At 41.9% G+C, this 27,417-nt stretch overlaps 1 protein-coding gene across 1 annotated transcript in view; it reads left to right on the top strand.

Moving 5' to 3' along the window:
* The window catches only part of LOC126236522 (alpha-amylase 1-like), a 30,272-nt gene extending 3,689 nt beyond the window's left edge, over window positions 1–26,583 (top strand). Inside the window, exons 2-11 of the mRNA XM_049945888.1 lie at window positions 2,968–3,119; window positions 6,607–6,772; window positions 19,539–19,654; window positions 21,298–21,425; window positions 21,529–21,651; window positions 22,076–22,197; window positions 24,126–24,342; window positions 25,888–26,006; window positions 26,084–26,239; window positions 26,415–26,583. Of these exons, the coding sequence (XP_049801845.1) occupies window positions 2,968–3,119; window positions 6,607–6,772; window positions 19,539–19,654; window positions 21,298–21,425; window positions 21,529–21,651; window positions 22,076–22,197; window positions 24,126–24,342; window positions 25,888–26,006; window positions 26,084–26,239; window positions 26,415–26,426 (1,311 nt within the window). The 3' untranslated portion in view covers window positions 26,427–26,583. The remainder of the gene's footprint in view (window positions 1–2,967; window positions 3,120–6,606; window positions 6,773–19,538; window positions 19,655–21,297; window positions 21,426–21,528; window positions 21,652–22,075; window positions 22,198–24,125; window positions 24,343–25,887; window positions 26,007–26,083; window positions 26,240–26,414) is intronic.
* The last annotated feature ends 834 nt before the right edge of the window (window positions 26,584–27,417 follow it).

Genomic DNA, 27,417 nt, shown 5'->3' with positions numbered 1-27,417 from the left:
AGCAAAGCTCACCTCAGCAAGGTCCATGATTCATGAGGGGCTTGTAATAAATGGTATTGTATGCCCCTACTCCAATGCCATGCTCCTTTGGATTTTACCTGTCACGAAGACATACGTTAATGGTTATTGGTGTGGAGATCGCTGTTAAACTTACGGTATAACTGTCGCAAAGTAAACATCCCTGTCCGAATTTCAAATCACTTTCCACGTCAGCATCTATTTTATACGGATGTGAAAACCTTTCTCTCCTGCAGTGGGTAGCCGTTCTTTCCTCCGATTCTTGTGCTTGATCATTTTGTATCTGCCTCCGCGCAAATATATCCCAACATATGCGGAGAACGATGGTCTCTGACAAAATCTGTTTAAAATGCGGCCGATACCTCCTCAATGATAAGTGTATTCGAATGAGACAAATATGTTTCAGATATAACAGTAGATTTTTAGGATTGGTGTCTTTTTGGATAGATATATTTGTTTATTTGAAACTGAAGAGTATAATTTGCTGTAATATTTTAATCAGCTCGATATCACAGATAATGGGAGAACCGTCGTGACCGCTGTTTCTCGCGGCAGTATTAGGAGCGGGAAGCCAGTTACCAAACGAATTCACGTATAATTACTGTACCTCCGACGTCCGCAGTAAATGCAGTAATCTGGAAGAGCTTGTGAAGATCGAATGCAACACTTAAATCTCTAGTGCATGATGCCCTAGAACACACAATTCATTGTCAAGCTATTTTTATATATTTATATACCGCATATTTGTATACTTATTTATAGCGGGCCGCTGCGGTCGTACGGTTCTAGGCTCTTCAGTCCGAAACTACGCGGCTGCTACGGTTGCAGGTTCGAATCCTGCCTCGGGCATGGATGTGTGTGATGTCATTAAGTTAGTTAGGTTTAAGTAGTTCTAAGTCTAGGGGACTGATGACCTCAGATAGTGCTTAGGGCCATTTGAACCATTTTTATACTTATTTATATACTATATATTTATATTATATATTTATACTATATATTTATTTACTACTAGAGAGTTCTCATCCTCTGTTACATTTAACTAGATATCCTAATGTGTCATTATTACAATTTATACAGTAGAGGTTGTTGTTGTCCTTAATCCAGATACTGGTTTGATGCAGCTCTCCATGCTACTCTATCCTGTGCAAGCTTCTCCATCTCCGAATACCTACTGCTACCTACATCCTTTTGAATCTGTTTAGTGTATTCATGCCTTCGTCTCCCTCTCCTCTTACCCTCCGCGCTTCCCTCCAATACTAAATTGATGACGATCGAAGCAGACGAAATGAATTAAAATTTGTGCTGCGTCCGGGAGTCGAACGTGCGTGTTATTGCTTGCTAAACAGAACTTCTAACCATTACACCACCACAATACGATAGTCGACACTGCTGCATGAACTACCTAAGCTGAGTACCCTCCTCAACTCAAACTTCAGTTCATTTTTCCCTTACATATTGTCACTACCGCCATGGCTCTCCGATATTGGCAAGCACCCCAGCATTGGAGATAATGGGGCGTCCTTGTACCATTGGTGATCTTATAGATCTTATAATTAAATGTCTCAGGGAAACACAGGGAAACATTTAATTATAAGGACTAAATTGACGATCCCTTGCTGCCTCAGAACGTGTCTTAGGAACCGGTTCCTTCCTCTAGTCAAGTTGTGCCATAAATTCCTCTTCTCCCCAATTCTGTTCAGTACGTCCTCATTAGTTAAGTGATCTACCCATCTACTCTTCAGCATTCTTCTGTAATATAACACTAGAGGAGCAATATTTAATTGCAATAATAACGTACGAGTGCTATTTGGAAAATAAGGAACGATCGGTGGCGAAATGGAAACCACACAGACAATCAGAACGGTTATATTTACAACATTTAGCTACACTTCCATGCTACTTCTCTACATAGTCGCCGCTCCGACTTAGACATCAGTCGTAGTGTTGCACCATCTTCACAGCACACATTTTTTTTTTTTTTTTTTTTTACGTTTGTGGTGAAATAACATTTTTCTCACACAAAGGCAGTCTGACGCCTCTTGTGAAGACTGCCAAAAAACATTATTTCGGTATAATGGAAAATCTGTGGCGTCTAAAAGTCATTGCCATACTCCTAGAAATGCAAATGAAATGCTCAAAACATTGCTGCTTCATATGTACGTTGGACAATATGGACAGGAAATCGCATTATGTTACAGCAGACTGGATTGCAAGAAATTTTAACTCTAGCAAGGAAAATGTCGTTGCCGAGCCTCTCGTGGATCGATAACATGTTCTTCTTCAACCCGTTCATATCAAGCTGATATTGGATGCAAACTTTTATCAAAAACTATCGTCATAGCAGGCAGCATCCTGTGCTTCCGACAGTATTTTGCACTGTACTGCAGCTGGTTGTTTTTGTGCCATAATGTTGTCTTCATAGCCGGCGGATCGTTTGAGCACAGATGAAAATCACAGGGAGCCATTTCGGGGCTATATGGTGAGTGATCAAACAGTTCCCATCGAAAACCCTGCAGTGGCCTTTTCGATGCCCACGCAGTGTGCGACCGAAAGCTATCAAGAAGGAGCTGCATGACATTTAAACGTTATGGGGCGTTACATGAAATCAGATGAAATCTCTCGGCAGGCGCCCATACTTTGCGGGAGACACTATTTTCTAGCCATCTTGACGCGCTCATTGTGCGCTCAGAACTGAGAAGCGCGTCATGACGCTATCTACTGTCATAATACGGACATTGCCCAATACATCCGTGCATCGTACACAGTAATTGACATCGTATAGGAATTTAAAAATGTCGCCCTTGTGTTACAGTAAACGAATTAGTGTCAGTGACACTTAAGATTTAGAACAGATATTGATTTGTGAACTGTTGTTGGAGTAACTTTGACAGTTTAAAAATTATTCACTGTTCATAAATAAGCTAACAACTAATTTTCCCTAACGTTCAGATATCGCCGCCAAACGAGTACATGTCAATCACCACCAACAATAGACCGTGGTGGGAACGATACCAGCCTGTCTCCTACAGGATTGTCAGCCGATCTGGTTCGGAGTCCGAGTTCAAAGACATGGTGAACCGCTGCAACAACGTCGGAGTCCGGTAAGTCAGTCAAAAAGCTTTTACTCTCACGATGGGTTTTGATATAAAACGGAGATGAAGGATTATGGAAAGGGACAAATTCGATTCCGTGATTATTAAGGTCATTGACATAATCAGTTCAGGAGCTTATGTCCATAACTGAGTTTAAAACACTTACAATGAAAAATTTTGAGGGAAAGTAGGAAACCTTGACTCAAGCGTGACATTTTATATGCGGAAATAACAATCATGAGAGTCATGTATAGGCAATAGGTCATCAAATCATTACATCCGTTAATACGAAATCTGTCTGAGGGAATACGCAGACACTATTCTCTATTGTAGTAGAAATTTACGTTCCACATTTCATGACGGAAATCTTTAGAAGATCTCTCAGTCAGTCACTTGCAGAGTTAGAGGTTCACATTCTTAAGGAAAATACGGTTGTATGGCGTGTTTGGCCGGGAGTCCCCTTTTAGGTAGTTCAGCCTCCTGGTGCAAGTGTTTTTATTCGACGTCACTTCGCCGATTTGCATGACGATGATGATGAAATGATGATGAGGAAAACACAACAGAGATAACTGTATAGTTTCACTTTCGAGCAGTAAATTTGGCAATTGGCGATAGACTTCTCGCAGCTGTTTTTTATTAGTATGTCGACAGTAGCGTGTGCTCGAGTCCGTCTGTGGTAGCTGCACAGACAAGAATAATGTTATGTTGATCAACTAATATCTATACGCATTCAGAGTTCAGAAGTAAATTATATAACATGGAAAAGTTTAGGAATTACTCGCAATTCTTCCGGGCAATTTTTAAATGAAATAATTGCGATTTTGGCTGTTAAAACATTATTAATTGCGACTGCAGTTTCGGCGTGTGGTCATTTTCAAGCATTCTGATAACCATCGGTCGTCAAATATAATTCACATATTTATGAAATTGACAAACGCTGAAAGTGAAAATTTTAAAGCTGTTTACATGGGATGTTGTAATCCACTCAATAATACAAAGCTGCGACATGCTGTGTAAGAGCAGTTGCTTGAGCTGTTGTGCATTTATCTGCTGTTCCACACACCATATAGTTATAGAGCTGGAGAAATAATTATGTAAACACTGTACTTTAAACTTCAAGTAGTAAGTGTGGTAACTGGATCACAAAAGCGACAAAGATGTAAACATACAAAGAATATGGAGTCCAAAGATGCTAACATATGGAGTCGATATCAGGTGACTTGTGAAATGTGTGTGTGTGCAGAAAAGAGAAAAGTGACGGAAACATGTGCCAGATAAAAATGCTATCTAAAAACGTGACTGAGAATATAGATTAAAACTAGGTAAAAAGATGAATTGACTATCAGGTCAAAATACAACAATATCCAAAAATGCAAGTACAGAATACGGTCTAAAACATCAGATATAGATCAAAGCAGCGGTCCACAAACAAGCGCAAGAAATACGTAACTGTAGGAAAGGTGCGAAGTAGTAGTAAGCGTAGCATGGTCTACAATATTTACAAGGATTAAGAATAGATTATAAGACGTTCACGAAGCAGTCCAGGAGTTTCACATTTTTAAGGTCAATCTTTTCATCCAAAATGAATTCTGGCTGGTTTCGAAAGTCCCTATGAATTCGACTTCTTTGTAATTAATCCAGCTATCTACCTTTCCTTTTTTATGGAAAATTTCTGAAGAGTTTTAAAGGTTATCTAACTCGCGTTTAGTTGCTCGAATATGGCTCGCGCAGGATGATGTCAGTTGTCTTACTGTGTTCTATAAAACGTGTGTTCAAACTTCTACCAGGTAGTCCTACATAAAAGTTTTTGCGTTCTCCCCAGCTGATTTTATAAATTCCAGATTGTGTGTAAGGTTTGTTGTTGTTGTTGTTGTGGTCTTCAGTCCAGCGGCTGGTTTGATGCAGCTTTCCCTGCTACTCTATCCTGTGCATGCTTCTTCATCTCCAAGTACCTACTGCAGCCGACATCCTTCTGAATCTGTATGGTGTATTCATCTCTTGTCTACCTCTACGACTTTTACCCTTCGCGTCCAGTACTAAATTGGTGATCCCCTGATGCCTCAGAACATGTCCTACCAACCGATCCCTTCGTCTAGTCAAGTTATGCCACTAATTCCTCTTCCCCTTAATTCTATTCAGTACCTCCTCATTAGTTACGTCATCCACCCATCTAATCTTCTGTAACACTAACACCACATTTCAAAAGCTTCTATTCTCTTCTTGTCCAAACTATTTACCTTCAAAGTTTCACTTCCATACAAATAGTTTCAGAAAAGACTTCCTGACACTTAAATCTATACTCGATGTTAACAAACTTCTCTTCTTCAGAAACGCTTTCCTTGCCATTGCCAGTCTACATTTTATATCCTCTCTACTTCGACCATCATCAGTTATTTTGCTCCCCAAATAGCAAAACTCATTTACTACTTTAAGTGTCTCATTTCCTAATCTAATTCCCTCAGCATCGCCTGATTTAATATGACTACACTCCATTATCCTCGTTTTGATTTTGTCGATGATCATCTTATATCCTCCTTTCAAGACACTGTCCATTCCATTCAGCTGCTCTCTGAGGTTCTTTGCTGCTTCTGACAGAATTACAATGTCATCGGCAAACCTCAAGGTTTTTATTTCTCTTCCAAGGATTTTAATTCCTACTCAAATTTTTCTTTATTTTCCTTTACTGCTTGTTCAATATATAGACTGAATAATATCGGGACTAGCATTCAGGAGGACGAAGGTTCAATCCCGCGTCCGGCCATCCTGATTTAGGTTTTCCGTGATTTCCCTAAATCTCCTCAGGCAAATGCCGGGATGGTTCCTTTGACACGGAACGGCCGACTTCCTTCCCTATCCTTCCCTAACCCAATGAGACCGATGACCTCACTGTTTGGTCTCCTCAATCCAGTCCAATAACATCGGGGATAGGCTACAGCCCTGTCTCACTCCATTCCCAACCACTGCTTCCCTTTATGCCCCTCGACTCTTATAACTGCTTCTGGTTTCTGGTTTATTGTGTTGGATACTGTGACGTATGGCCAGACCTAACGTGTTGTCAGTACGGAAACCATCAGTTATTTCGGTTTTACGAAATTGTTTACCTATTCTTTCAGATGTAGACCAGCTATATGGCAGGAATAAATATTTAGTTTTATTTTCTTCCTGAGAAGTGGAATGATTTCATTTAAAAATTTGACGAAGTCTGTGGACACAGTTATTATCAATCTTCAGGGCAATGTTTTTAATGGAAGTGACCTTTCGTAATGTTAAGTAAGACTTACAAATTCAGGAAAACCTTAAAATTAGAATACTTACCGTATACGTAACCTCACGCACGACTAGACTGCACTTTCGAAGTGTAGAACAAGCGGACAGTAGATTTTGTCGTGCTGGCTGAATTACAAGGGATATCGATACGAAATTATTAATGGTAGTTGAAAGCTGTGCGCTATGTGATGCAAACAAGCAAAAGCAATTGGCATTGGGCACGTTGCAGGATCTACGTGGACGCGGTGATCAACCACATGAGCGCCTCGTGGAACGGCCTCAGCGGCGTGGGCGGCAGCAAGCCCAGCGGCTACAGCTACCCGGACGTGCCGTACGGCACCAACGACTTCCACCAGCCGCCCTGCACCGTCAACAACTACAACGACGCCAACAACGTAAGCGAACTGAAGAAGTTGTATATCGACTGGGCCAGACGGCTGTAGCTGCTGTTACGTCTGATAGATGACGCAGATAATGCTGGAATAGGCTTTTTCGAAACATTCCACTTCATCAGTGTTAGATTTAAAGATGATGATTCCAGCAGGTGTGAAACGTTTGTAACATCTCCCCTTACCAACTCCCCCCCCCCATTCCATACCCCCCACCCCAATCCCCCTCCGCGGTAGTTTGAATTTCGACATTTTTAGTTTATATAGATATATTTGTCCGCAGCTCGCAGTAGCGTTCTCGCTTCCCGAGCACGGGGTCCCGGGTTCGACTCCCCGCAGGGTTAGGGATTTTCACCTGCCTCGAGATGACTGAGTATTGTTGTGCCGTCTTCATCATCATCTTTAATCCCCATTACGGTCGGAGGAAGGCAACGGCAACCAACCTCCATTAAGACCTTGCCTAGTACGGCGGCGCGGGTCTCCCGCATCGTTCCCCTACGGCCGTCCAGAGTGGCCTAGCGGTTCTAGGCGCTTCAGTCTGGAACCGCGCGACCGCTATGGTCGCAGGTTCGAACCCTGCCACGGGCATGGATGTGTGTGATGTCCTTGGGTTAGTTAAGTTTAAGTAGTTCTAAGTTCTAGGGGACTGATGACCTCAGAAGTTAAGTCACATAGTGCTCAGAGCCATTTGAACCATTGTTTTTGTTCCCCTACGCTCTGTCACGAAGCATGGGACTTCATTTCAATTCGATAGATATTTTTGTTGCCGTACAGAACTACATTTCCATCTTACAATACTGCATTCAATAACGGAATTTTTTACTGATTCCGGGCATGCTGCCCAGGATAGTAGATCCGCAATTGTATTCTGTAGTATTAAGGAAAATTTGATTCTGTCCGTCTCAGCTGCGTAAATATACAGTTCACTGCTGCAATGGTTACCGCTCTCAGGCTGACTCGCCCATTCTTAAACCACAAACCTTGTTATTAACCTTAACTAGTTACATAACATGGTGCCAGGAGATACGAACAGCTTTGCACAGTTTGACTTTTGTTCAGTTTGACTTTCCTGTACAAAGCTATTCGTACCTTTCGGCATAATGTTGTACAACTACTTACGGTTAATAACAAGGTGTGTGTTTTGCGTAAGGGTGAGTCAATCCAGAATAGTTACCCTTGCAGCAATAAATTATTCATGCAACTGAGAGGGACAAAACAAAAATTTATAAAATTTTCGGGAATTTTTTTGTTTTATTTCGAAAATAGTTTATTTTCCGGACCAATGACACATCATTATGACAACTGGAGTGAACTACTGCATCCATCTTATGATATGAAGATGACAGGCGACGAACAAAGTTGGTAATATTTGATTGTGTGTTCCCGTTACGGTAAATAAATCATTTTTTTCAGAATAAGCATTTTTTCTCTAGTCTTGGTTCCATTGGATCCAGCTGTTTTAAAATGATAATGAAAATCAGTATGCTTCATTTTTAATTTTTTTATTAAAATTTACACTTAGCCATTGAATACCTTAACCTAATGTAGCATCATGCTATTGACAACATACAGAGAAACTACTAAAATGGATAAGAAAAAATAAACTAAGCTATTTTCTTGAATTTAATACCACTTCTTGAAAGCGTCAAAACAAAAACTTAAAATCTCCTCCTATATAACAATTTTGACAAAGGTCAAAGTGAACCAAACTGCATGAACGAAATACACAGTCGCTGAGAACAAGTCATCCAGCTAGGCAGCTTGCACTTAGTGTTTCCTTTTTGGGTGGGCAGAAGAGTATCTCGTTCTCTTATTTCTCTCCGATTTAAGACTGGTTTGATTGTTTTCTGGTACTGCTAGATGAAGTTTTAGAGCGTGAAAATGCTCGTTCTGAGTTGTGTAGGAACTCTGTGGTAATAGCATTTCTTTTTCATGCAAAGTTTTATCTTGAGGTTTTGACGGACAGTCTTCAATTATGATATCACCAATAGTCCATTTGACAACATCACATTCAGTTTAGGGAGAATAATAAACAAGACAGGCACTGGTGCCTGCAACGTCAACTTATACGCGACTAGATGTGAAACACAGCTGTTCAGCAATTTCGACATTAATAATCGGCCCCCAACAGAACCAAACAACAATCCAAACGCAAAGCTATCGGCAATGCCGCTGACTGCTGGCTTGTCTTTCTTCTCTTCAAGTTGCACGACATGTTTTCAGTGGTGCGATTATGTGTAAAAAAATACAAGTCACGACCTCCACTTTTTCTCGGCGCCTCTGGTTAAATCTTGTCCTGGATTTTATTTTCCTGTTGTCTGATATTTCTTTGGTCATCAGTCTACTGACTGATTAGATGCGGCCCGCCACGAATTCCTTTCCTGTGCTAACCTCTTCATCTCAGAGTAGCACTTACAACCTAGGTCCTCAATTATTTGCTTGACGTATTCCAATCTCTGTCTTCCTCTACAGTTTTTGCCCTCTACAGCTCCCTCTAGTACCATGGAAGTCGTTCCCTCATGTCTTAGCAGATGTCCTATCATCCTGTCCCTTCCCCTTATCAATGTTTTCCACATATTCCTTTCCTCTCCGATTCTGCATAGAACCTCCTCATTCCTTACCTTATCAGTCCACCTAATTTTCAACATTCGTCTATAGCACCACATCTCAAATGCTTCGATTCTCTTCTGTTCCGGTTTTCCCACAGTCCATGTTTCACTACCATACAATGCTGTACTCCAGAAGTACATCCTCAGAAATTTCTTCCTCAAATTAAGGCCGGTATTTGATATTAGTAGACTTCTCTTGTCCAGAAATGCCTTTTTCGCCATAGCGAGTCTGCTTTTGATCTCCTCCTTGCTCCGCCCGTCATTGGTTATTTTACTGTCTAGGTAGCAGAATTCCTTAACTTCATTGACTTCGTGACCATCAATCCTGATGTTAAGTTTCTCGCTGTTCTTATTTCTACTACTTCTCATTACCTTCGTCTTTCTCCGATTTACTCTCAAACCATACTGTGTACTCATTAGACTGTTCAGTCCGTTCAGCAGATCATTTAATTCGTCTTCACTTTCACTCAGCATAGCAATGTCATCAGCGAATCGTATCATTGATATCCTTTCACCCTGTATTTTAATTCCACTCCTGAACCTTTCTTTTATTTCCATCATTGCTTCCTCGATGTACAGATTGAAGAGTAGGGGCGAAAGGCTACAGCCTTGTCTTACACCCTTCTTAATACGAGCACTTCGTTCTTGATCGTCCACTATTATTATTCCCTCATGGTTGTTGTACATATTGTATATGACCTGTCTCTCCCTATAGCTTACCCCTACTTTTTTCAGAATCTCGAACAGCTTGCACCATTTTATATTGTCGAACGCTTTTTCCAGGTAGACAAATCCTATGAAAGTGTCTTGATTTTTCTTTAGCCTTGCTTCCATTATTAGCCGTAACGTCAGAATTGCCTCTCTCGTCTCTTTACTTTTCCTAAAGCCAAACTGATCGTCACCTAGCGCATTCTCAATTTTCTTTTCCATTCTTCTGTATATTATTCTTGTAAGCAGCTTCGATGCATGAGCTGTTAAACTGATTGTGCGATAATTCTCGCACTTGTCAGCTCTTGCCGTCTTCGGAATTGTGTGGATGATGCTTTTCCGAAAGTCAGATGGTATGTCGCCAGACTCATATATTCTACACACCAACGTGAATAGTCGTTTTGTTGCCAGTTCCCCCAATGATTTTAGAAATTCTGATGGAATGTTATCTATCCCTTCTGCCTTATTTGACCGTAAGTCCTCCAAAGCTCTTTTAAATTGCGATTCTAATACTGGATCCCCTATCTCTTCTAAATCGACACCTGTTTCTTCTTCTATCACATCAGACAAATCTTCACCCTCATTCAGGCTTTCAATGTATTCTTTCCACGTATCTGCTCTCTCCTCTGCATTTAACAGTGGAATTCCCGTTGCACTCTTAATGTTACCACCGTTGCTTTTAATGTCACCAAAGGTTGTTTTGACTTTTCTGTATGCTGAGTCTGTCCTTCCGACAATCATATCTTTTTCGATGTCTTCACATTTTTCCTGCAGCCATTTCGTCTTAGCTTCCCTGCACTTCCTATTTATTTCATTCCTCAGCGACTTGTATTTCTGTATTCCTGATTTTCCCGGAACATGTTTGTACTTCCTCCTTTCATCAATCAACTGAAGTATTTCTTCTGTTACCCATGGTTTCTTCGCAGCTACCTTCTTTGTACCTATGTTTTCCTTCCCAACTTCTGTGATGGCCCTTTTTAGAGATGTCCATTCCTCTTCAACTGTACTGCCTACTGCGCTATTCTTTATTGCTGTATCTATAGCGTTAGAGAACTTCAAACGTATCTCGTCATTCCTTAGTACTTCCGTATCCCACTTCTTTCCGTATTGATTCTTCCTGACTAATGTCTTGAACTTCAGCCTACTCTTCATCACTACTATATTGTGATCTGAGTCTATATCTGCTCCTGGGTACGCCTTACAGTCCAGTATCTGATTTCGGAATCTCTGTCTGACCATTATGTAATGTAAATGAAATCTTCCCGTATCTCCCGGGCTTTTCCAAGTATACCTCCTCCTCATGTGATTCTTGAACAGGGTATTCGCTATTACTAGCTGAATCTTGTTACAGAACCAATTAGCCTTTCTCCTCTTTCATTCCTTGTCCCAAGCCCATATTCTCCTGTAACCTTTTCTTCTACTCCTTCCCCTACAACTGCATTCCAGTCGCCCATGACTATTAGATTTTCGTCCCCCTTTACATACCGCATTACCCTTTCAATATCCTCATACACTTTCTCTACCTGTTCATCTTCAGCTTGCGACGTCGGCATGTGTACCTGAACTATCGTTGTCGGTGTTGGTCTGCTGTCGATTCTGATTAGAACAACCCAGTCACTGAACTGTTCACAGTAACACATCCTCTGCCCTACCTTCCCATTCATAACGAATCCTACACCTGTTATTCCATTTTCTGCTGCTGTTGATATTACCCGATACTCATCTGACCAGAAATCCTTGTCTTCCTTCCACTTCACTTCACTGACCCCTACTATATCTAGATTGAGCCTTTGCATTTCCCTTTTCAGATTTTCTAGTTTCCCTACCACGGTCAAGCTTCTGACATTCCACGCCCCCACTCGTAGAACGTTATCCTGTCGTTGGTTATTCAACCTTTTTCTCATGGTAACCTCCCCCTTGGCAGTCCCCTCCCGGAGATCCGAATGGGGGACTATTCCGGAATCTTTTGCCAATGGAGAGATCATCAAGACACTTCTTCAATTACAAGCCACATGTCCTGTGGATACACGTTACGTGTCTTTAATGCAGTGGTTTCCATTGCCTTCTGCATCCTCATGTCGTTGATCATTGCTGATTCTTCCGCCTTTAGGGGCAATTTCCCATCCTTAGGACAAGAGAGTGCCCTGAACCTCTATCCGCTCCTCCGCCCTCTTTGACAAGGCCGTTGGCAGAATGAGGCTGACTTCTTATGCCGGAAGTCTTCGGCCGCCAATGCTGATTATTTATCAAAATTTAGGCAGTGGCGGGGATCGAACCCGGGACCGAAGACGTTTTGATAATGAATCAAAGACGCTACCCGTTCTTTTCTGTTTTTTTCTCCATCCACTTTTTTATCCATTCTTGTTTCCCAACAATCCAATTTTTATTAACCACTTTTATTTTCTTTTTATTTTTTATTTATTTATTAATTTATTTGTATTTTTAGGATGGTCAGGGCGTGGTACACGCCGCACTAGCAGTGGGGTCTGTTCACGGCACTGCCAGTGCGTCGAGGCCTAAACCCCTCCCACCCCTTTTTCATGTTCCCTGTTGGATCATAGCACTAAGTGTGCGGAAATCTTAACACAATATTTCCATTCTCCGATGTAAGAAATACAAAGAAACCTCTTCTCTGAGTAGAAACTGAACACTTAAAAAAAAAAAATTCTTCTCGGATCACACAAATACTTTGGAAGTCGAACACGAGTAATTTTGAACAAAATGTGTTGAAAAAAAATTGTTCCGGAAGCAAGGTAGTAGTAAATAGTAATAAGAAACGAAGTGACTTTTAATTTTCTTCTGTTCGTTCTCGTTCATGGTGTTGTAGTGGTTCCACATATTTAACCAACACCCATTCTTTCAAAAATGATCTTCAGCATGTTGCCGTAGTGCTTCTTGTGGTTGCGATACGTGCTGATTTTTGCATATTCACACTTCATGTAAACGCGGAATTCTATCTCGTTGTCCGACCCAAGTGTGTGGATGACATAACTAACATATTTTCCCAGTAACCAGCTAATGGCGTTGGTTTTTAATTTCGGAAAGTATGTCATGTCTGGTCTCAGGAGGAGCGATGGCGTTATATATTCCGTAGAGGATCTGGTAAGAAAAGCAATTTGTTGCCTGATCCAATTCCAGTTATGCAAATTGCCACCACAGGTGAATCTGTGGCTGAGTGTATCCACCAGATTGCATTTTCCACAAAGGTGTGTCTGGTTTAAACCGATCCCATATAGTCTCTCGTTGGTGCTGATGACATTATTAACTGTTTTGTACCATGCGGAAATAGCGTCTGTAGATAGCCCGGCATAGTTGATGTTCTGCCATACAGCTTTCCAGTCACAATTTGGGAATTTCGTTTCAATTTTGTTTCTACCCTCATTTAACTTCCTTTCAAGTATGATGTCGCGCGCTGTGATACGTGTGTTGCTTCTGATTTAGTCACTAAGATAACTTGCTTCGAGGAAAAAGTTCCTCACATTCTGCAGACGGGCATTAATCCTTCGCACATCAATCGGTGCTTGCAGGCTATGGGGTGTCACAGCCTCAAAGAGCTTTGCGGTTATACATTGTGGAAGTTCTCTGAGTATATGGAAAGTCCGTTTGAGGAACAGTGCAGACGCTTTATTGCGAATATCCACCAAACCCGTTTCTGACATCCAGTACAACGGTAGTCGCACCAACCCTGAATATGTCTCCTCGCCATAAATAATTGGTAACAGTGGACATGATCCCTTTCGCTACTAGCTTAGGGATTGGAAATACCTGCGCAGTGAAATACGCTTTAGACAAAACGCAGGAGTTGATGAATCTGACTTTTTGCACCAGGTCCATAGTTCGATGGATGTTCTCCATTACAGCACCATGAACGTTCCTCCTAGTTTCCGTCCAGTTAAAAGCAGCCATCCTCATCGGACATGCCATTAAGGTTATTCCCAAAGTCTTACGTTTGTTGTCTTGTTTTGCCCATGCCAGTCGAAGGTGATCTAGGCCCCGTAGATTCAATATTTGACTTTTGTTTTCATTTGCTGTCGCTCCCGACGCTAGACAACACCTTTGGATTTCTCTTTCCAGTGTAACTGTCTCCTCCTTATTCCTTATTACAACGCCCACGTCATCAACATAAGCTCGTATGACAGTTTTCTCACCACTCAATGTTATGCCTGTTAATCTTGCGTGGACAGTGCGGAGGAATGGCTCTAAAGATACGGAAAATAAAAACATAGATAAGGGTCTGCCCTGTGGAACCCCTCGCCTTATCTGTATGGGTTTAGATGTTTGGCCATTGATTGCTATTTTCGCATTTATACCTGTTGCAATATTCCTTAGCATGTTCACAATCTGGGGGTGGAAAGCCATTCTTGACAGCGTCGCAAAGAGGTATCTATGACTAACGCGGTCAAAAGCTTTGTTGAAATCTATACAGATTAACGCACATTTTATACTTGTCACTGAGGTAATTGCAATGACGTCTCTGTATGCAGATAGACTTTAGAATATCGTTCTGGTCGGAGAACAAGATTGATGATGACTCAATATTTTGTTGGAAAAGGCAGAGAGTCTTTTGTTGATAATACGCGAAATTATTTTGTAATCAGAATTTAGTAGCGAAAGCGGCCGAAAATTGTTTAAGTTGGTTTTGCCTTTACTCTTAGGAATCAATACTATTTTACTTTCCTTAAACTCTGCAGGGACCGGTTTTCCGTTCAGGACCTCATTTGCCATGGAAGTGATTTTGTCCCCAATTATAGACCAGTAGCGGGCATAAAACTCCACAGGGAGGCCATCAAGTCCCGGAGATTTTTTGAGAGGTGAGTTACGCACTGCCTCATGCAGTTCATCTTTAGTAATAGGTGACAGGATGTCAGCGTTGCCTATTCCCGACAATTGTGGACCTAAAATAGTGAGAAAGTCCTCGAGAGCTGCATCTTCCACTGTGGTAGGGGCATATAAGGTTTCATAGTACCTGTGGACTTCGTCCAGTATTTGTTTCTGGCATGTGAGTCTCGTACCAGTATGCGTCTGGACTTCATCAATTAAAGTTAGACGTCTGTTTTTAGCATGCCGCACCAAGTGATACAGATAAGCTGTTTCATCTGCTACGACTGATGTGGCTTTCGATTTAATTTTGAGTCCCTCCATCTGTTGCCTTTTAATGCTTAATAACTTGAAAGGACACCCTAGTTGCAAGTAGGCATTGATATACGTGATTGGGGACATGTTGAAAATGTGTGCCCCGACCGGGACTCGAACCCGGGATCTCCTGCTTACATGGCAGACGCTCTATCCATCTGGGCCACCGCGGGCACAGAGGACAGTGCGTCTGCAGGGACTTATCCCTTCCACGCTCCCCGTGAGATCCACATTCCCAACATGTCCACACCACTACATTCGTAGTGCGCCTAATAGATGTTTGCCCATCATTCTCATTACTCGTGGCAGATTAATCTACCAAGTCCCGTAAGAGTTCGGGCATAGCGTATGCGTTCGCACAAGAAGGTCAATGGCCGGGAAGCCATATTTTTAACTATAATCGTCATATATAGTTAAAAATATGGCTTCCCGGCCATTGACCTTCTTGTGCGAACGCATACGCTATGCCCGAACTCGTACGGGACTTGGTAGATTAATCTGCCACGAGTAATGAGAATGATGGGCAAACATCTATTAGGCGCACTACGAATGTAGTGGTGTGGACATGTTGGGAATGTGGATCTCACGGGGAGCGTGGAAGGGATTAGTCCCTGCAGACGCACTGTCCTCTGTGCCCGCGGTGGCCCAGATGGATAGAGCGTCTGCCATGTAAGCAGGAGATCCCGGGTTCGAGTCCCCGTCGGGGCACACATTTTCAGCATGTCCCCAATGAAGTATATCAATGCCTGCTTGCAGCTAGGGTGTCCATTTAATTATTATTTCATTTCTAGCAAAGCTGCATGGTCATCCACGGTAACTGTTCTTTCGGGAACAGAAACTATCGTCATATATACTTAATAACTTGGCTTTTATTTTTTTGATATCATTCAGACGAATTACGTCATCATGGGACTGTTGATATAAGTCTCTTAAAACTTTATAATAAAACTCCATTGTATTCCTCAACTCCCTGTGCCTCGCTGCACTATACTGCATGACAACTTTCCGCAGCCTTGGTTTAGCCCTCCTAGTCCACCAGTCAATGACTGTTGGGTGCTTGTCTACTGTGCGGAGACATATAGTCCACGCTACTCTTATTTCCTGTTCCAGTTCTTCGTCAGTTAAAACAGAGATATTTAAATTCCATTGGCCTCTGAATCGACGGGTTGGCTGTACACTTAAATTAAAGCAAGTTAAAAGTGTACTGTGATCGCTAAAATACACGGGAATAGTTTCAACGTTTAATAAATAATTTTGCAAATTTGGTGACACGTAAATTCTATCTAGTCTGCTGCGGGGGTGGCTGGTTATATACGTGAACCCGACTGACGTCGGGTGCTGAAGTTCCCACACATCCTTAAGGTGTAGATCACTTACTAACTTTTTTAACTGTGGCGAGTAGTTGAAGTTGGGTTGTTGATCTTTCTGGTTTAAAACACAGTTAAAATCTCCACCCAGTATAAGAGAACACGGATTTTTCCTCAACAAATAAATTAGTTCATCTTGAAAAAACTTCGCACGATCCAATTTGTGGGAATTTCCTGATGGGGCGTAAAGGTTAAGCACTGTCACATCGAAAATTTTTATGCCTATGGCTCTTCCTGATTCTAGTCGTTCGATTTCAGTCACCGGAATGCCTTCCCTTATAAGAATGGCTGTACCGATATTGGCTTCCGTAGAAACATTAACAATTTCAAAAAAGCCTGGGATCCGAAATTCCGTTATCGCAACTTCTTGTAGCAACGCGATATCTGTCCCGGACTGGTACAAGAATTCTTTTAGTGCTGCCAATTTCAAAGGTGACTGTATTTTATTAATGTTAATAGTAGTAATACTATAAGCTTGCATCACAGACATACCAGAAGAAGCTATTTGGGATGAGGATCGGTATGATTATAGCAGCAACGCGCTTCCCTACAAGGCACGACCTTTACAAGCTGTGTGCCCATTACATGTACTAACTTCCTAGAAAAATTTGCACTGCTTTTAAACAAAGAGCTTGAGAAGAAAAGTATCCTGAAATCCTGACAATGCATTGCTATAAGTCACTGTGGCCATTCTCTTTCTCCTCGTCAGTGTTGGCCCTGATGACTTCATATTTGATATTCTTTTTCTTGATGTCTTTCTTCTCTGGTGAGGCTTTCGCTTGATGACGCGTGACAGCAAGACCCGGTGTCGGTCGCTGCCGCCGGCGGTGGCTGAATGGGGCAACGGCCGTGGCTTGCGAGTCGTCAATGTTTGGTTCCGGCGTGGTGTCTGTTGTGTTGTCTTGCTGGCGAGGCGGTGATGCTTGTTTATTTCCTCCTTCGGTGCGGCGTTGCGCTTCGGAATCAGCAGGTTGTTTACTTGGTACTTCCTCGTACTGTTCGCACTGTATGGGCTGTGCAGTTGATGCGGTTATTTCAGTCGTGACCTCAGGCTCAGGGTCACATTTCTGTGAAAGATTACTACCAGCTGCGTCACTATCTGTTCGTGGCGGTATAAGTCATTGTGCGGAAGTTGGAGCCACATCGACCTGCATTCCATCTCCTTTTTCCACTTCCAACAGATCTTCAGGACTGGGCTTCGGCCTCCTGGCAACGGGTGTTTCACAGGAAGAGTCCTCATCAACATTTTTTTCAGTGTCCTCTAGAGGACGCTTTTTAATGGGAATCTCGCTGTCACGGGACGGAATTTTAGCAGTTAATGAAGGTTTTAAAGACGGAAAGTCATTAACATTAAGTGCAACATTTTCAGAGGTAGTAACAGGATCCACGACAGCCGCCGGCTCTGTTGTATTACTGGCTGGCAATAAATCGTTGAGTGTTAATTTCCGGCGTTGCGTAAGGTTATTTGTTAGCACAAAAACACGGCGAGGGCAGTCCTGACGGAGGTGACCAGACTCATACATACATGTAGGGGTTTGCCCTGAGTACATAACATGCGCCTTATGCCCGTCAACAAAGATGTGGGAGGGAATGTTTGCCTTCACTTCCATCTCCACGGAGCGAATGCCGTTAAAGCACTGCAGCTTGAAATGCGAAGCCCACCTTTCGTTGACTATTTGCCTGACAACCCCATACTTTGAAAGAACATCTTTAATTTTCGAATTGTCTACTTCTATGGGAATATTCAAAACCCTAAAACTCCTAATTACAGACTCGGAATTCCGGAGTTTGACAGTACTTTTAGTACCATCACGGTGTATAAATTCCGTTTCATAACCAAATTTTGCCAGAAAGCGGTCTACACTCACGGAATCGTTGAACTTTACAAAAATGCAGTATTCATCAGAGTCTAGCTGCATGGTATGAACAGATTCAGAATGAAGGCCAATTACCTCGGAAATCCAGTCGTGTATTTCAAGTGCAGAGGGCTGTACTCGACAGGTGTACTTGTCGAAGGTGAAAATCACGGTGTTTTTTCTCACGGAGTTTGCCATGGTGTTCTGCAGCGAAGAAATCTCGGACAACGCCGAAATCCCAACGGCACTACGTAGAAAGATGACACGAACGAAGACCAAATGCTCAATTGATAACGCTTAATTCACGTATAAAACGCCAATAAACGATCACGAAACACGAAAACACTGGCGTAAACACTGAACGTTCACGGAGCAAACTTGAGGAGCGTGCGACCGCTGCGACAGCTAAAGCCAGACTGATCATCTCATGGTAACCTCCCCCTTGGCAGTCCCCTCCCGGAGATCCGAATGGGGGACTATTCCGGAATCTTTTGCCAATGGAGAGATCATCAAGACACTTCTTCAATTACAAGCCACATGTCCTGTGGATATACGTTATGTGTCTTTAATGCAGTGGTTTCCATTGCCTTCTGCATCCTCATGTCGTTGATCATTGCTGATTCTTCCGCCTTAAGGGGCAATTTCCCATCCCTAGGACAAGAGAGTGCCCTGAACCTCTATCCGCTCCTCCGCCCTCTTTGACAAGGCCGTTGGCAGAATGAGGCTGACTTCTTATGCCGGAAGTCTTCGGCCGCCAATGCTGATTATTTATCAAAATTTAGGTAGTGGCGGGGATCGAACACGAGACCGAAGACGTTTTGATAATGAATCAAAGACGCTACCCATAGATCACGGGTCTGATAGGGATTCTCACAGCCAGTGCGTATATTTCATTACAATATGCACGTTCCTTAATTATTTTCTGCGTATAGTTTCAGACACGGTGTAAATGGATTCGTTCGAATCGAAAGAGCAATTCGGACGATCTTACAAACGGCATTTCGCCTTTTATCTTAGTACTTCAAAAAGACAAGCTAAATCATGTAATTTATGGAAAGAGATGAGAATGGTTATTCTATGTTCCATTTTTTCTTTTCAGGTACGAAACTGTGAGTTGTCTGGACTTCACGACCTTAATGATGGGTCCGACTACGTACGGGGCAAGATTGTGGAATATATGAACAAGCTAATCGGCTATGGAGTTGCAGGATTCAGGTACTATAATATAGAGACTAACTCTTGTTTTAATTTTTCAGCATATTTTTATACTTTCGCTGGTTATTTGATTTGTCCCCTCGTTTAACGACATATATTGTAGTGCTGTTGCCGATATAATATACTCTGTACCCAACGGCAATGGGGAATACAGTTACATGTAAAGAAATTTGAATAATAATATTATAATTACTTCTTGCGGAACGATACAACTGCACATAACGATGGTGGACAAGGGAAACTTTTTAACTCTATTTTGCTAAATTTTATGGGAGAAGCAAAAACAGTTCCTTAAAAAATAAATGAAGTCATAGGGATAATGTTGCTACATGTGTAACAAGATAGTAGAAGCCTAATTACTGACTGATTAGAGAAATCCATGCACTTCCAAATCTCTCTTTGATATTTGAGGTACTGATTGCTGGAATTACGTGGTCTTCAAGGACGGGTGGAGTTACACGATTTTCATTGCCCACAAGTTCTAGCGCACAGGAAGGGCGTGGATGACTTAAAAATAGAAACAACTGGGTTGCTGAGGGATCAAGTTTTCCACGGTGTCCTGCACGTCCTGGTCATAGGTGAACCTCTGACCTTTCAGAGGTTACTTTAAGGGGCCGAAGATATTTGATTCACATAGGGAGACATCCGGGCTGTAAGAAGGAATTTACTGGGCATCTCATCGAAATTTTTGAAGGTTCCCGGGGATCTTCTTAGCCACATGTGATCTAGTGGAGAAGCAGTAGCCCATTCGAGACTTGGTCCCTGCGCTTGTTCTTGACGCCCCGTTTGAGCCTCAACTTACGTGTTACACCCTGCAGTTGTCAGTCGATGAGCAAGGTCCTTCATCGTCCAAAAAGAAACTGAGCAAGACTTCCCTGCCTTTCGGGACAGAGTGAGCTTTTCTTTTTATTTTATTTTTGAACGAACGGAGATAGGATCGCCACTTCACGCTTATCCATTTGGAGGCAACGACAGCACGTTTCATCACATGCCAGAACCTGAGCAATGATATCCGTTTCTTGCTACATGTGTCCCAACGGATGAGTCAGGAAAACTGCCGCTCGCTCCGTCTTTTGATTCTATGAAAGATATTTGGACAACCACAAATTTCTCCATTAATGAAGCCTCTCGTGGATTATGTGATGCGCAGTTCGTTTGCTTAGCGACACCTCGACAGTAATATCACTTGCGGTGATTCAACGATTCGTCCGTATGAATTCCTCCATAGCGAAAAAGTGGCACTGGTGCTAACAATGTGAACCTGCGTAGGGTGTGTACGTACTTGATGTTTACAAGTTGTGCCTCACAATGCTGACCCCCGGAATATTGTGCACAGTGCGAGACACGGCTCTCCGTTCACCTCTTTTATTCTGAAATGAATCTGTGAAGTGTACTCTCCTTCTGTCTTAAGAAACTGGATAGCCTCTCTTTATGCTGATGAGGAGGGATCTGTCATGCATAGAACTGCACAAAAATTTCTGCAGAAATGAGGAAATTTCTGTGAAGCCTTTAATCCCGATTGAACTGGATATCACACAACTCCGTCACTCGACAATCACCATCAAACTAGAATTACATACAACGCCGTTTCAGCGAATGTCTTCTTGTCTCGAGCATACCTTATATTCGTTCATTGATTCTAGGATTGACGCAGCCAAACACATGTGGCCAAACAATCTAGCCAAAATCTACGGCGCACTAAGCAACCTCAACAGTAATTATTTTGGCGGAGGCAAGCGACCATTCATCTACCAAGAAGTCATCGACCCAGGTAATCACTATTCCATGAAGAAACGAAAGATTTTGGGAGGCATCCACTTCAACTCTTTCGTAGCCTGACTTCGCTGACTATTAAATTGTTCTTCGTTTTACAGGTACTGAAGCCGTGAAGAAAGGCGAGTATGTCGGCATGGGAAGAGTCTGTGAGTTCAAGTATGGAACAGAGCTGGCAAACTGCTTCAACAGAAAGAACCAGATGAAGTGGCTGTATAACTTCGGTAAAAATTTCAAGAAATATTCTCTTTTACTTAAGCAATATTTACAGTCAAACGCTGAAATAATGCTCTGGCGTTCAAACAACATTATGTAATTAGACTGAATGATATTTGCTTCGTAATGCACACTACTAAAAAAAAGGAATGAGAGTTGACACCAGTAGCTTGTTAAAGAACACGTTAAATGTCATGTCACGTGGTCGTATAGACAACCTAAGTTACGGAATTCGTTTGAATGATATAATGATATTTGCATCGCAATTAAATGCAGACTGCAAAAACAGGAATAAGAACTGATTCCAGTTGCGTGTTAAAGAACTAATCAAATGAGACGTGGTAGTGCAGACAACCTCCATACAGAATACTTCTTTTTCATTCCTCTGACTTTCTGTCTGTAGTTGTACAACGTATTGATGTCCTGTTACAGGTGAAAGTTGGGGCCTGGTCAACGGTAACAATGCACTTGTGTTCATCGATAACCACGACAACCAGAGAGGCCATGGTGGCGGCGGAAACGTCATCACATTCCAAAACCCAAAACTCTACAAGGCATGTGAAAAGATTTTTAATTCTAATGATACCTCCGTCCTTGGGGTAAACGACGATGAAAAATTCTTACATTACATTTTCAGTTATGTTTACGTATCTAATATGCTTAGGAAAATGAACAAAAATAAAACTGCCGTATGGTGATTTTGAGCTACCATATTAAATACTTCTAAAGTTATTATCGCTAATACGAGGGTTGGAACTTAAATAGCGACAACTATTTATTCACAACCGATACATAAGAGTCACATGTTTGCACCTGTTACTGTCCTTCAAAGCAGTCACCAGAGTTATGTAGAACCAGTTGCCAGCGATGTTGAAGGCGTAGTATACCGTTAGCAGAGCCTGTTCTGTTGATGGTGCGAATGGAGCGGTCTAAAGTTATGGTGATTCTCGTGTCGGCTGTGATGATGTTATCCTAACGCATTGCGTTCCTTCACGGCAGACCGACAATGCACAATGTACTGTCCGTTTTTGGAGCGTCACCTCCGACCAGCTTTGCGAAACAAGATGCGACACTTTCTGTGCAACTCACCCATAATTTTGCACAACGCGCGGGCGCACACAGCGCAAGCTGTGGCTGCTCTGTTCGGTCGATGGGACTGGGAAGAACTGTACCATCCGCCATACTCTCCGGATTTAAGTCCTTGTGATTTAAATTCGATTCCGAAGATGAAGGAACCACAACGTGACATTCGCTTCAGAGTTGTTCCAGAGATTCGACAGGCAGTAGACGGCTCCATTCGCACCATCAACAGAACAGGCTCTGCTAACGGTATACTACGCCTTCCACATCGCTGGCAACGGATTCTACACAACGCTGATGACTACTTTGAGGGACAATAACAAGTGCAAACATGTAACTCTTTTGTATCGGTTGTGAATAAATAGTTGCCACTATTTAAGTTCTAACCCTCGTATAAGAAGATGAGCAAAGAAAAGTACATCGGATCTCACACCAGGAACAAAGTTAACTTGGGTTCATCACGACGGTAGTCGGATACAAGCATGATCTTGTTGAGTTACCCAATTTGAGATTTGCGTGAAGTGATCATATAAGCCAGGGTGGTCGTACGAAGACTGCAATCGTAGCGTGCAGTACCTCATTGTATCCTCATTGCTGTGATTAGCCTACTCACATGTGAACATCAAATCGTTCTGATGTGTGATGGATGCAGCTAGTGAACTGTCTTCCGAAAAACTCAGATTTCTAGAAGGTGTCATGTTTTCTCAACCCTTTCTTGGTTATTTTGTGTAGACTAGCAAACTTACTTTTTGGAACCTAAAATACGATGTAATGTCAGTTAGTGGACGTTAGGTGTGCTCTTTTTCAAATTCTGACCACTCTCCTCCTCCCTTGGTGATATTTGGTGAGGGCGAGACCACCCTTCGCCCCCTCTCGCCCACACGTGAGGTTTACCCACTAACATTTTACAGTTGAACTCCTTCGATACGTTCAAGTTTCCACTTCATACCAGTAAAATATCCTTTAGGTTGCTCGAATTAATTTTATAAAGCAACATATTACCCATCAAAATAATGTATATTCTTGTAATTAAAACAGTTGACATAAGATTTTAATTGCCCCCGGCGCCTCCATTTCAATGACATTTAGTCAGAGCTCATGTAATAAATTCTGACGTTATTCTATTATTCTCCTTACAAAATATGACGTTTCTTTATATGTAGGATACAAATTAAATATCTTTAGGATGTTACATAAAGGAAATAGATAATTCAACGAATGGACACATAATAGCATTTGCTTGAACATTAGAAACATTCTCTGACAACTGTATTCTTGACTCCAAGGTTTATTTTATCTCCTATGCGTCTCTTCGTACTCAGCACTTGAAGACGTAACTTTTATTTTGTTGATAGCCTCATTAGCACTCCGTTTATGCCAATAAGACTTAAATAATTTGCAGATGGCGAATGCCTTCATGTTGGCGTGGCCGTTTGGCTTCCCACGAGTGATGTCCAGCTACCAGTTTGGTAGCTCGGACGATGGTCCACCACAGGACGGCAACCAACACATCATCTCTCCCACCATCAACTCTGACGACTCATGCGCTAGGCCCTGGGTGTGTGAACACCGCTGGAGGCAGATCTACAACATGGTCGGATTCAGGAACAATGCAGGAAGTAAGTACTCAGTCTGCTTTAGGCAGCCTAGGATGCGATGAAAATATGTCATATCCTGTATTACAAAACCACTCTCCTAACCAACGAATTGTGGGCGCTCGGTGATTAAGATTTAGAATGTACGCAACAGCAGAAAGAACTCGTCAGATACTTAAAAATGAATCGCACAAGGTCATGAAAAATAAAAATAAACTCCAGAAATGAAATTTTACAGCGCAAGTAGCTCGGCGAATGGACTTTCTATCTACACGAGTTCTTGATGAAAGATAAACAATAGTATGCAAAAACAAATAGCATGGCATTTATCGGGTGTTCGAACTATAAATAATTGAACACAACGTTAATTTAGAATTGAGTACTACAATTATATAAATTATATCAGACGACGAGTCTAACACGAAAGCAACACCAGTTAAAAACTAAGAAATTTTTGTGGGACAGATGATTTATCTAAGCGACACAGCATATCAAAGCCCCAACATCACACTCTGTCTAGCTTTTGACACATTAGATTAAAGATAAATTAATAATGTGGAAGGGATGAGACATCTAGATCATGGAAAATTTCAGTGAGCAACACAACTTACCTCGTTTGAAACAATCAGAAGCTACCGCTGTTAGCAAAAATATACTCTATAAGACAGATGACACTTGGCGGTATGGAAAGAATATTAATAAAGGAAATAGAGTCATTATAAAATGCGCTACCTCGTATTAAAACAATTATTGTTATATGTGCCATAAACAGAAAAGACAACTTTAACATTAGGAATCTAAGTAACAATCCGCCTCCGTACTGGTCAGCGGGGATGGCTTCCATGCGAGGACCCGATTCTCGTCACCGCCAAGTGCTTTTACTTTATGGGAGGATTGGTTCGGGCTGCACTAAGCCTCATGATATCAACTGGGAGCTACTTGATGGAGTAGTAGCAGTAGCAGCTCCACGGTGTGCAAAGTCCGTAAATTGGACGGGAGAGCGGTGTGCTGACCGCATACTCCTCCGTACCGCAAAAAAAAAAAATAAAATAAAATAAAATAAAATAAAAAAAAATTAAAAAAATGTGTGTGAAATCTTTCGGGACTTAACTGCTAAGATAATCAGTCCCTAAGCTTACACACTACTTAACCTAAATTATCCTAAGGACAAACACACACGCCCATGCCCGAGGGAGGACTCGAACCTCCGCCAGGACAGGCCGCACAGTCCATGACTGTAGCTCCTTAGACCGCTCGGCTAATCTCGCGCAGTGTACCGCATCAGCGTGACGTCGTAAGGCAGAGGATGACATGGCGGCCGGTAGAAATCCCTAAGGCCCTCATGGCCTTACCAGGAGCTCGTTAAATCTGAGTAAAGTACCTAAATTTCCTTCGCTTAAGCTGAGCAGTATATAAAATTCTTAGCACTTTACGTTTGTAATACTTTAATTTAATTTCGTTGCCCTTAATTCACAAGTAAGCATTTTGACAACTTCCCCATCAATGATGTAAGCGTTTTGGACTCATTCTTAAGCAATTACATATTTTCGTTCTACTTTATGCCATCAGCTACCGCGATGAGCAACTGGTGGGACAACGGCAACTACCAGATTGCTTTCTCCAGAGGAAACACCGGTTTCATTGCCATTAACAACGAGGCCAATTCCGACCTGAAACAAACGCTTCAGGTAGGTGTCGCATTTTTTATTAGATAGCATCACCGATTTTGACATGTAAAAGTCTGATAATCACTAGTTTCTTGCAGACTGGCCTACCCGCTGGTTCATACTGTGACGTCATCTCTGGTAACAAGAGTGGAAGCAGCTGCACGGGCAAGACCATCACCGTTAACGGTGATGGAACGGCCTACATCGAAATCCCTTACAACCAGGACGATGGTGTTGTGGCTATCCACACAGGCGTAAGTAACCGTGTAAAAAAGTCTCAAGTACAGCCGATTTCTGTTGCGTTAGAGAACTGTTTAACCATGATGTAATCTTATGCCGTATCTCAGTTCACAGCTTACTGAAACACAACCTGGAATTGTCAATGAACTACACCACAGCAATCAGGTTAATTTGTAATTTATTTTACAGGCCAAGCTGTAATCTCGCAGTATGACTGGAAGCCGTTATACAGACCACAGGAACGAACTGACAAAGCAGATTAATCAATACCAACTTCACTGATCAATGCTAAATTTCATTTTATTTTTAAATGTAAAAGTGAAACAAACTGATGCGCTGTAACTTAATTTGATGAATAACATTTTTGCACTTCCGAAAGGCTTATGACCAAATTAACCCATTGTGTAGTATGTTTGAATATCTTCTGTATAAACAGGTATGTATCAAAAACAGTATAAAATGCACAGTTAACTCTGACTTTGGACACTCCCATTGCCGTCTCTCACAATAACACAGTATTTTGTTATCTGATTAATTTATTAGGTTATGATACAATAACAGACTAAAAAGATAACCGCTACGTTGTTACCATCACTCGAGGCATATACCAAGAAACTACTGTTTGTTTCTTTCTAGAGCATTATTGGATGCCAGTGTTGGAGATGTAGCACTCTTTCGTTTCGGCTGTTAATTGCGGCTTTCAGAATTGAAATTTCTAGTGACTTAGAAACTAGGTACATAATTTGTTTCGTTTTCAAGTTATAATGAGAATTTTCATATTGTAGTACTTGATAACCCAATTAATTTTAACCAAAACATTTATATCAGTCCTGTTTAATGGAATTAATGGGTCTTACCAATATAGGTACAGCACAAAATACCAGACCTCATTACACAGACCTTCAAAATACATAGCCAAGCAACAAAAATAACAATGCGAAAATACATACAACGACTATTTACTACTGACAACGTCGTTGCGACTGGGATTTTCACTTGGTTCTTCGGGGAAGGAGACCAGACAGCCAGGTCATCGGTCTCATCGGATTACGGAGGGATGGGGAAGAAAGTCGGCCGTGCCCTTTCAAAGGAACCATCCCGGCATTTGCCTGGAGCGATTTAGGGAAATCACGGAAAACCTAAATGAGGATGACCGGACGCGGGATTGAACCGTCGTCCTCCCGAATACGAG

The sequence above is a fragment of the Schistocerca nitens genome, chromosome 2, assembly GCF_023898315.1.
Source record: "Schistocerca nitens isolate TAMUIC-IGC-003100 chromosome 2, iqSchNite1.1, whole genome shotgun sequence".
In the NCBI taxonomy this organism is placed as follows: Eukaryota; Metazoa; Arthropoda; class Insecta; order Orthoptera; family Acrididae; genus Schistocerca; species Schistocerca nitens.
This window is presented reverse-complemented; position numbering and strand designations above follow the sequence as displayed.